The 12,380-nt window shown below is 34.1% G+C and overlaps 1 protein-coding gene across 2 annotated transcripts in view; it reads left to right on the forward strand.

Annotated features, from left to right (window-relative positions):
• The window catches only part of LOC121303904 (ciliary neurotrophic factor receptor subunit alpha-like), a 159,928-nt gene that overhangs the window by 50,015 nt on the left and 97,533 nt on the right, over nucleotides 1-12,380 (forward strand). For both annotated transcript variants that reach the window (XM_041234765.1, XM_041234774.1), the window contains exon 2: nucleotides 9,384-9,465. In XM_041234765.1, the coding sequence (XP_041090699.1) occupies nucleotides 9,384-9,465 (82 nt within the window). The remainder of the gene's footprint in view (nucleotides 1-9,383; nucleotides 9,466-12,380) is intronic.

The raw sequence follows: 12,380 nt of genomic DNA on the forward strand, positions 1-12,380 counted from the left end.
AAGCAGATGAAAAGGGTTAGTAACTCTGGTAAAGAAGCAGAAAGTACATTAGAGAATTACACAAAACACAATATGATATGAAAACAACTAAGAAATGTAATATTCTGACATATATTGATGGTATCTCTTTAACTCCTCTTTCCAACTGGAAACCATAACAAAATGAGTTGCCTATAAACAGCTGTTTACAGTTTCGTGAAATAAGAGACAACAGAAGCTTCTTTTATAAACTGTTTTGTAGAGTTGGAACCATAATAAGATACTAAATGTAATCATGATGGAATTCCAATGGTCTCACAATGCTGCTCATTAGAGTAACGTTACTTAAACTCACCAAACCTATGGAAACCCCAAGTAGTTAAACCATCAAGGTTGTACACTTACATAACACACTATTACTGTCTTTTTGCAAGGACTATATTCTATGTAAGCCCGGCAATGAAGTGGAGACTCTGTGTCTTGCACGGTTTCATTGATTTTTCTCAGTGGTCTCAGGGGGAGTGGCCAAGAAACAAATGCAGTGTTTATATGAATCCCCCAGGCAAACTGGCTTGGCACCCGATCCCGTGGCAGGGACTTGCCAGCCCCCCACATAAACACAAGTCACACACATACACATTCACACACAAACAAACAGAGACACACTTTGCAGGCTGTTCAAGGTCACAGTTCACTTCATTCACAACTTCTCCCAATTCAGAAACAGGATTCAAATTTAGTGGCACAACTGTGATAGAGCCAAGGATCTGAGTACATCATCAATTAAAGGAGGCATCTTCGGAACTGGTAGGAAAGTATTCTGTATGTTTTCTGTCTTTTGAATGTACAGTATGTTGTGTTTTTCTTTTTTTTTCTATCTGTTAGTACAGCAGTCTTAGACCTATTTAGGGAAACCCTTCCGTGATTTACTTAATGGATTTCTCTGGTTAACTTTAGCATTGCCCTCGGCCAGTTTACAGATCCCATTTCTTATTTAGGTATTTTAAAGTCCAAAACATGTAGCCTGTATCACACGGCGACTATTTTATTGAATTACCAGTAGTTCCATTCCTGGGAGTCTCCCAAATATCCCAACATAGATCACGATTAATGAAAGTAGCGGTGCAACACCATAACAGATCGGAGATAATAATAGATTCCATTCTTTATTATTTATTATTGAAAAAGAACAAAGTTAAAAAACAGGGAAGCAAAATCTTGCTTTTGGTTGCATGCTGTCTAAACAGCAGCAATCTGATAACTGAATAGGATTATAATACATGGCATGGAAATACCTATGCTCAATTAAAAGACCATTTATTATTTTTACGTTTACTGGTTACAGATGAGAGAGCTGTTATTGGTTGAAGTGGCACTGCATGGGTCTATGTATTCACATCAGTGTATTTATAAAAGTATTTATACATTCAAGCCTGTTAGGTTAGATTTTGCTTTTCTGTAAATGAACCATGTTTTAAAAATGTGACAAGAATGAGTTTGCCACTTCATGGATTTGTAAACTCACAAAATCCCAAATAATTGCAATTAATTTGTTTTGCTGCTTGTGCATTGGTTGTTGAAAAGGATCTGGTATTTTGAAACATTGTATGAATCAATATTTTATTATATATTTGTATAAAGTGTGATTGCTGAATGTCATATTCTGCCATAAACGCTTATCTTTCTATCAGTACTTCTGTGTCGTTTTTTTTTTTTTTTTTTTTTTTTTTTAATTATTTTATGCCAAGACATATGGGGGAAAAGTGAAACACTAACCTTAAAAACATAGCAAAACCCATTAAAATCATATGACCTTCATTTTCTTTTCATCCCCATGATTTAAAGTCACACAAGGTGACAGGTCTTTTAGCTTTTAGTTTTGGAAGGGCATGATTAGTAGGGTTTTTACAGATCTGTCACCCAGGGAGGGTGTTTGTACCATGTGAGGGTTGTGTTATTTTGTGTATTTATAATCAAAACTGTTCAGAATTCCATTGTGATGGGGAATGCTCCTGCAACTTGCCTCTGTATTGAGAATCTTCTGTGTATTGGGAAGCCTGAAAAAGCACCAGAAAAATAAAGAAGTTTGTAATGCATTATTGCACCTGAACATGTTACAATGTTACAATATCTTAATGTACAAATGTTAGGACATCCTTGAGTTACCGTTGTTATTAATATATATATATATATATATATATATATATATATATATATATATATATATATATATATATATATATATATATATATATATATATTATATCATGAATGCATTTGTGTACATCAAAGCTTTTTATACAAGAGGTGCTGTGGAGACACTTAGGGCCTCATTTGCAAAAGGGCACTAAACATTATGGTGCACCATATTTGCCATTAGTGTGCATGTTAATGATTTCTGTATTTACTACTGCAATTTTATTAATTATCGTGTGCGATACTTGGCATATTATGGCACGCACTAAATATAGTGCTTCACACTATGGCAATCAAAATGAATATGCAATTTTTATAGTAATGCATCGTGCATCCAGCTCACACTAATGAGATAAGCTGTATTCACATATTATTTATGAATGGGAGATAATTTTAGTGCGTGCATTAAAGTGATAATTTTATTAAACCATGCTTTAACCACTGATAGGCATGCTATTTAAGCCTCTTTTTCTGGGCTAAAATCTAATGGTTCTTTTTACTGACTCGATTAGTTTGATTAATTTGGTTTAGTGAATCAATTCAACAGATTTTTTAGTCTGATTCACTAAAAAGAAATAAATACATCTTGTTGAATTACTTGGTTACGAAAATTAGTTTGAACTGAAAAAGTCTAGAAATGATCATTGATTGTATAGGTCAGGGGTGTCAAACTCATCTGGCAGCAAGGGCCATTTAACTTAAGACTTTTCACTCGATGGACCACACCTCAAAAACCAAAAAAAAAAAAAAAAAGCTATACATCACAATGTACCTGAAAATGTCTATAGAAATTGTATGTTGGCCAATATACTCAAACATACTACTTTACACAAAACACATTACCCCCACTGCACGATTCCTAGTCATCGATGAGTATGCAGGCACGGTTTCAATCAATTAATCAACATATTGCTTAATGTATTTTATAGTACAAAAACAGGCAGGTACAGTAATCCATTGCATATCGGACTGCGATGGGACCAGAGTAAGGGCTGACATGTAAAAAGGCAGATAAATTAATCCTGTTTTAAATACCCTTATACACAGCTGTAACAATTACTATATTTACACATTTATTGTTTTGAGATTCAGCTTTTATTAGGGAGCTCCCCATAATCCCTTATTTAGTAAGATACAGGGTATTAATGCTTGTGACAGAATAGCTGTCTGCCATGAGAGTGCGTGCCTTCGCTGCTGAGTGACAGGCAGGAAATCGAGACAGAGGTTGAAGATGATATGCCCTGCAGGCGAACAGGATTTATTTACATTTCAACACACTGAACAGCTTGGTGTGACACTACCAGCAATGGCTGCACACAGGGCACATACAACGCAGTGTAGGAAAACTTTTTGGTAAGAGCTACAATAGCTGAACTAATCTCTGTTCAATAATAAAGTAACGTTGTTGAAGAGATTGATCATGGCAGATGAACAGTTAGGGCGGCTATGTGACAGGTGGATATGTGACAGGCGGATACGCGACAGATTACTGTATAACTAGAAGCAGCTTTCCTAGAATACTAACAAATAAAAAATCTCACTATCACAAATGTAATATAACGGAGGAAATGAAAAAGTATTTTACTTTCACTGGAAATCTCAAACAGTAAAAAAAAAAAAAAAAAAATGTCACAGTACATAATGATAAGTCATAATACTTACATTCCAAAATATAACATTTTTAACAGCACTTAAAACAAACAAAAAAAAGCTAATGGCAAGCTGTGAAAATGCAATTTAGTAAACAGTACCATTACGAAATGTACCTTTCATGACTTCTGCCTGTACACGTGACCCTTCTTTTCTCGTACACTTAATAACAATGCTCATTTCGTGTTCTAATTCTGCAACTGTTCCACGTAACGTCTGTTGATGCAGAATGCAGTGTAAGAAAATTGTTATTTCTGCATTTCTTTCTTACATTTTTTTCTAGCACTCTGCTAGCCAGTCCACTCTTTTGCCCAGTCATATGTGGTGTACCATCTGTTGCAATCCCAAGTTACTTCCAAGGTACTTTGGCACTTTCCATGGCTTCTTGAAGTTAAAAAAAGTCATTTCCTGTGGTGGTGTTGTTCATGCTTAAACTTAAAAGCTCTTCAGTAACATTAAAGTTGGTATTAGCTGCCATTTCAGTATTATGCTCAGCAACCGTGTTACGAGACAGACTGACGTTATACAAATCTTCTATTTTTTTTCAGGGCATACTACATCAGCTGTTTTAGGCATGCACCGTTTAACAAATTCACCATCTGAGAAAGGTTTAGCAGCACATGCTATCTCTTTGCTAACACTAAAACTGGCATCCACAGCACCTTCATTTTTTCTTCTCATTTTCAGAAAAAAAAACTTTCGTTGACACTCCATAGCTTCTTTCATTTCCAGTAAACTCTGAATACATTGCTTTGTGCAGTGTGTCATAGTGACATTGTATATTATAATCTTTCATAACTGCAACGGTTGCACTGCAAATCAAACATATTGCCTTGATGTCAAAATTATTCAGTGAAAAAAATTATCTGGCTAGCGATTTTTTAATTTTCTGTGTTCCGCCTCCACCTTTTGCTTCCATGACATCTCCAACTACTTTTTGCCTACAGACTAAATTTTACACTAAGTAAAATAGTTTAAACAAGCCTATCCTAATCAAAACGATGTGTGCTGTGCTGTTACACGTGTGCGTGAGGAAACGGATCCAGTGCGCCGTTAGATTGGCTCTTTTACTATCTCTGTGACAGTGTTTTGCTTAATGGGAATGTCACTCATACAGTGCAGTCTGCACATGTTAAATACACATGTTCTATTAAAGAGGCAGGTTTAAAGAAGAATTCCAAACTGATACAGTACATCAAGGCAATTGTAAAGCTAATGGCCGGGCTGCCAAAAAATAGGCCCACGGGCCATATGTTTGACACCCCTGCTTTAGAGTATTAACTTTATTTTAAACTATGTCATTCAGCTTTAACTGCAACCTATTTAATAACCTGCAATTTACAAAAATAATAAAAAAAGCTAACAGGGAATTATATTAAATCCCCCACACAGAGTATAGGTTTACAGGATGTGAAAGTGAGCTTCTGCCATGGTTGCTGGCTTTCCCAATGTGATGGGTGCAATTATTGATTGTACTTACATAGCACATATTTCTTGAACAAGAAAAATATGCCATTGCACACCATGACTTTTATTGTATATGCATTAAAATGCTTTTTTTTTTTTTTTTTTTTTTTTTTTTTGTTGCATCAAATAAGGAATACATGTTCAAATTAAAATGTAAGCAGTGCAGTTTCACTTTACATTGTCTCTGCCTGTCCCCTGCTGAATGCTGTGTCTGTTCACTCATTTTCGGTCAATATAAGCCACCTCCACATTTCACAATAAGCTACTGATCAAAAGATAAGCCTGGACTGCTGGGGCTTTTTAAAGGAATGTGGACAGTTGTAGTCTCGGACATTACTGTTCGGATTAAATTATTGCTCGCACTAAATTTAGTGCGCTATGGCATGTACATGAGCCAAATAGTGTGCACAAAAATGTATGTGTTCTCAGTTAGTAAATGGGACAGTAAATTTAGATTTATCTTGCACATTAGGCTCACTACTTTTATGTGTGCGCTAACTCTACATTTAGTGCCCTTTAGTAAATGAGACCCTTTGTACACTAAAGAATGTTCCCACAAAGTCATAAAGCAGTTCTTAATAATGGTGAATTAACCATCCATGCAAACCTCATTTAATAGTTGATATTTGTGGAGTCGGGACTGGTCACACACTCACTAAAAATACGACCACCATTGTTGTGCAGTAAAATCTTACATTTTATTTGCTTAAAAACATTTGCATTTAGCCAGAACAAACAAAAAACAACGCATTTCAACATATAACGTGTCTTCATAAGGTGTAGCTATGAAAATCTCTAATTGGAAAAAAGCTTTATAGTATATATATATATATATATATATATATATATATATATATATATATATATATATATATATATATATATATATATATATATGAAAATAAATGAATCCAATCATTAAGCAATCAATTAAACAATATACATAGCCAGTTTAGCCACTTCATTTTATATACAGTTGATGCCACTTCTTAGCTACCTCTCAGTTCCCAGCAAAAATTTGTTATTAAGCTGAAAAGCCACATTTTCAAGTGTCTGTATATGGAAAAACGATGTATACTATAGTTGCAGAAAAAGCACACTGAAATACACATCTTGGTTCATTACAGTGTTAAAAAATAAACACAAAAAACACCAAATATCAGAACAAACAACACTTTACTAATACTACACAGATGTGTAAAACAGAAAAGTATACATACTTGAATTATCATGACATAAAACTTTCACTTGAACAATACTACTCTTCAGCATATAGGAGCATAGCATTTCATTTATTTTAAGCTTTAGGTAATTATTGGGATGGAATTGTATACCATTTCTCTGAATTGCCCTTTGGATTAGAGGTATAGATCACCTTGTGATGTCATGCAGCTGATAATATAGAGCACTTTCAAATGCTTCACTGTCAGCAGAAAAGGTACCAAGATCCTGTCAAGTTTTGGCACCTACAGATGTTACTCACCAGTGAGTCATCAGAATTTTGTTCACCACCTAGAAAAAAGTTAAATTATACATTCTTTATAAAAGATCACTTGGATTATCTCCACTAAGCAATAAATCATACAAAATCACACATTGCATTGCATTTATGTACACTGCTGTTTTTACTATACTTTTTACACCTTCTTTTATAAAATGTTAACCCTCTTGGCCTCTGAGCCCACCTTGTAATCATGTCTAAGGTTTGTTTTTGAAGAGCTTAAAGAATTTTAACTTGAAACATTTCAACCCTGCAGGTAAAACTTGAACAAAAAGTTATTAGAAAATCGATAATCCTCACTACACAAAAGACAACAAAGCCAGGCTTAATTCTGACAAGAGTTGCTAGGCCCAAGGCCAAAAGACTTTACATTTCCAGTCGACGTAGACTGAAACCAAGCAGTGTTATGTTGCAGCTTGTAGTCACTTTAAATTAGAAGGAGTGAAATTATTTTACACTTGTGTATTCCATAGGGTTTACCTGTTGGTAACTGGAACCTAAACAGTACAGAATTAATTGAAGGGAGGTGGAAACTCATTCAACGTTCTATTCTTGGGGAAACTACTCCTTAAACAATGCTGGTGACTGAAAAAGATGTGTGGGAAATACAGTTCTATTAAAAGTTTGAAGGCAACTTGTTGTAATACTTAAAAACCTGGGAAACCATCAGGTTTTAAATTACCTGACCAGACCCAGGTCTCTTTTTACTATCCAGGTATTGATGATTCATTTGAGAATTTAAAGAAAATGTAGAAAATGTGATAATGCAGCATGGGTCTCTGGCCAACTTAATAAAGACAATGTTAAAAACAAGATTTGCATTAAGCCTTTTCTTAACTGACGGGATATCAATGTTTTACAGAAAACAATAACACATAGCGGCAAGTACACCTCAATAATAAAAACTGTGGTGACTATTCTTCTTGGTAACTAAATCGGAAAAAATAACTCTGAGATCAATTAGTAATAATAACCATGTGGCTTTCAATAAGGAATGCTTTATGTGCATTCGTTGCGCAGATGTTGTTTCTTACCAAAAACATCAAATAAGTAACATTTATTTAAAAATAAATAAACAAACAAATAAATAAGGAAATTGTGAGTGGTGTACCCTAGAAAAAAGACTGATAAACTGATAACCTTAAACATGTTTTATTTTTATTTTAATGACGTAAATTGACAAAGAAAAAGCACGCACTCCAAAATGCGTAGGTGCAAAGTACAAAATTACATCAGTATGAGAAAAGCATTACTCGTACTCTTATGAAACGTTGACCTATTTTGTTTTGGGTTAAATAAAAAAAAAATAATAATAATTGTGTAGCACATTAAGTAAACAACAACAGCAGCAAAATATGGCCAATAAATGTCACAAAAAAATCCCACTGCATGAAACGCATTTAACATTCAAACTGAGACTTAATAATAATAATAATAATAATAATAATAATAATAATAATAAATAATAATAATAATAATATTATTATTATTATTATTATTATTATATTATTATTATTATTATTATTATTATTATTTGGATGTTTCCAGTACTGGAAAAGGTTACACAAGTCTACAGATCTGAAGGAACTAAATGTATGTGTACTATATAGTATTTCAATTTGTATCATGCACTTAAAATAATATATATATTCTTTTTTGTTTTTGTTTTAAATAATTCAACGAAAAAGACCTGGGTATATGTTATTTCATTATGTTTATCCAAAATAAATACTGTATCCATATACTCCCCAATCATTGTATTGTATTTAAAAGCTATGTCTTTATGAAGTTATGTATCATGACACTCCATGTGCATCTGAATGTGTTGAGGTACAGTTTTAAACCCAAACAGGCATCATATCTGGCTGCAAAAATCAAACGAAGCAATTTTAAACACCATTTAACAGCAATGTATGATATTTTAGCACGCTGGAATAAATGTGTCCAAAAATATTAGCATAGCTCCATCTCAAATTACAGTACATGTAATAAGATCCCACATGTAACTGACATATGACAATCTACTATAGAGTACATGCCCTCTTACACTAACGATGTAACTGCTTGTGACTACCTGCTATGGACTTCTGATCACTTTGCCACATTTTACCTATTGTAATCCTAAGAGTATCCTGATTTAATTATAGTCATGTAGAAACATAATGGGATTTATGGGTGTTTATGGGTGTTTAAGTGGAGTATTTTCACTTAGCTCAAACATCCAGATCAAATGGCTTTGGGAACTAATTTGAGAAACAGCAGCGCAAAAATGACGTTATCCACGTTAATAAAAATCTCAATTCGTGCCCGAACATCTGGATGCAGAACAAGCTCTTCCTAAATTCCCCAGCTGATATTTGTTGTTGAATACCCCAGTGACAAACAGACCCCTTCATTCACACAAAAGAACCAGTGTTAGCTGATAATGCTGTCCCTTTAAGGCCTTGGAGTTACAAGAGTATTCCCGTGTGGAGATGATTTCACTGATGATACACTCAAGACAAGTAGGGATTCACTTCTGTATCCTGAGCACTGCCTCGGTCCTGCCTGTTTGAAGCACGCTAACAAGCACCTTTTGTTTTCTTAACAGATGGCAAATATTGTCACATCAGCTTGCTGTGTGGTGTTAGCTGCAGTGGTTGTAGTCTATGCTCAGAGGCGCAGCCAGCAGGGTGAGTTTCTATTTTTATTTTATTTTCTTCCTCTGTTCTTGTCTCACAAGCCTGAATATCCTGAGTAAGACAGTGATTATTACATTACTCCACTTGGTTCCCATACTCAGGGGCTTTGACTACAGCAGAAAATGCATCACAGTATCGAGCCATAATTTAGTTAAGATAATTACAGCTGAACTCGCCAAATGTTACTCTGGTTTCTATCTCTCCCGGTTCACTGAAACTAGATTGAATGGTGCAAGCAGTGGCACAGTGGAAGACATTGGCGAGTAAAGTCTGATAATTTAATGTATTATGTGTATTACTGTATATTCTGTACTATTATAATATAATATTTTTCAAAGCTTGGTAAATGGATTTTGAGTAAATGTACTCACTTTTAATAATTTATAATCAGGTATATATTAGCTTTCCTTTTGTATTTCAACATTTGTATTTTTGTAATGGTCTATTAAAGTTTTATTGCAGTAATATGTACAAATTGTGAATTGACACTCAAGACGTGTGCATCGATTTCATTGAAAAACAAAATAACCATGTTTCTTGTCACAATCATTGCGGTCTTTCAAACCCAGAGGTTCTGGTGTTATTTGATAACACTTGTTTAAAATCATGTTTGTTTAAGTCAAAATGGGCAGAAGACAGAAGACACCCAGGAATGCTCACCAGTCAAACAATGAGATAGTCTGCAATAACATTGATCTTTTTTTACACTTCAAACTTGGGGATCATGAGAGCAGTGCAGCTGAAACAACCGTTGAGCTAACTGAAAGGGAATTTAACATTTACTCCTTTGCACACAACTGTAAATTATGAGGTCTTCACTTTACATTGCTGCATACTGTACCAACAGCAAAGCCTGATGCAATTGTGCAATAGCCTTTTAAATAAGATGCGAGTTTCAGAAGGGCAGTTGCAGGGATTGTCAGCTTTGGGGAAAAATGTGCACCTGCAAATGAAATTTCAAACGTGAACACTTTAAGCCATTGTCGCTACTCATACACAAATACACGGCAACAGCAGGATGTAGTCTGAGTTTCCTTTCCTGTTTAGATTCATGCAGATTTATTATTTTCCACAGCCTTGTGAAATTAGAATTTTCCCTGCAACTCTTTTGAATTTCACTAAGTTGCGAATATGTGAAAGATATTCGCAATGCAAACAAAGTCACATCAAAGTTATTTACATTTGCTAAATCTTTGAATGTCTTGCCCATGCCTCTTAGGAGCCTATTTATACAGATTATCTGTTATGTTTCTTAGTTAAGCTGTTGAGGTCAAAGCATTTCTCCTTTTCAGCAAAGGTACTGTTTTAAGGGAGAAAAAATAATCTCTATTCTGTATTAGAAGCAGAATTCTCATTCTCATTCTAGTTTCTTGTATACTTGTATTTAATGGGCACAAGGTCTCATTTTTTTAATCTTAGCCAGGACTTTTTTCCTGTAACAAAAAAATCCATAAAACCCATATCAGAAAACTAAATGTCAAGTTTCATAGCACATAGAGACAAATAAGGCAAATTCCAAGAACATTCAGTTCTGTAGAAATAAGTCTTATTCCTTTATACTTAAGCAAAAGTCTGTTTAAAACGTAATCTGTTTCAGCATGAAATATAACAGACTCCTGATTACATAAACGGTCAAGGCAAGTTTTTTTTTTTTTACTCAACCAAAACTTACAGTGATTGGAAAAGCAATGTTTTCAACATATCTTTAAAAAGTCATGTGTTTTTTACAACAGTCTTAATGTGTGCCAAATTCAGTCCCAGTGCAAACTAGTAACTGAGTCTAAGCTGGAAGTAAACCACTATTGGTCACTGTTAAATTATACTTTTACTTGTAGTGAAAGGACTGGACCCAGGGTAGGGAAAAATAAAAAAATAAAAAAATAAAAACAATAATGTATTTCAAAAAAAGATACTGTTTGACTGTTAGTATTAATATTTAAAAGATATATACATTATATTGACAGGCCCTTTGAAAGTACAAGTTGGTGTCAGTATCATTTATAGTTGGGTCTCTAGATTGAACTGTGTTTAAAAAGGTTTAAAATTGCAAGCCTTGTTTTATCACAGCATAAACATATTTTGTACTGACATACCTATTTGATTTTTTTTTTTTTTTCTAAAAAGAATAACTAAGGCAGCTCAATAAGAAACGCATCAATAGAACCAAATGACATTAAAATCCCATTGGCAAAGCGTAGTAAAGAACCTACTTATCTGTCAGTAACAGGATAAAAAATATATTTATGTAACATCAGGATAGACGATAACGAGAAGACTGTTAGGAATCAAACACGTTCCAGTTTTGATACATTGTAAGCCTAAAGCAGGATTGCAAGTCAGGCTGAATTAAAATTGGAGTCTTGATGAAAAATGTAATTGGTCAAATTGACTTTTCTTGTCAGTTTAGGTTAGGATTAGTGGATGATGTTTGGTATACTGTATAACTTCAGTAGGCCGTACCAGTGTCGTCTTGGCAGGCAGATGTTCTGCACTGACTTTCTGTTTTGGTAGTAGAAATGGTAAACTAGTAATATTTTGCGTACCATTACAGGGAGGATTGTTCATTTACATTTTTTGTATATATTTAAAGATGGTATAGTTACCTACTGTATTCAGGGAGTGCTGTTAACACAGTTTATAAAGCAGGGCTGTATTTTTTATTGAATCCTCACTTTAATAAGGAATAGACTGATAGAAAACACTAGTGATAGTAATTAAAGCTGTTCTATTTCACCCATGCAAAGAATTTCACAGAACTGCTGTTGGGTAGAAACTGAGAAATAACATATTTAGTAACATATCCTTAAAATTGTTACTTAATTTTACAGCACCGTAATTTTGAATTATTCAGCATCTTGCATGTGCCAATTACAATAGATAGGTAGAGCAGGCAAAATATGAACCAG

This window comes from Polyodon spathula, chromosome 2 (assembly GCF_017654505.1).
Source record: "Polyodon spathula isolate WHYD16114869_AA chromosome 2, ASM1765450v1, whole genome shotgun sequence".
NCBI lineage: Eukaryota > Metazoa > Chordata > Actinopteri > Acipenseriformes > Polyodontidae > Polyodon > Polyodon spathula.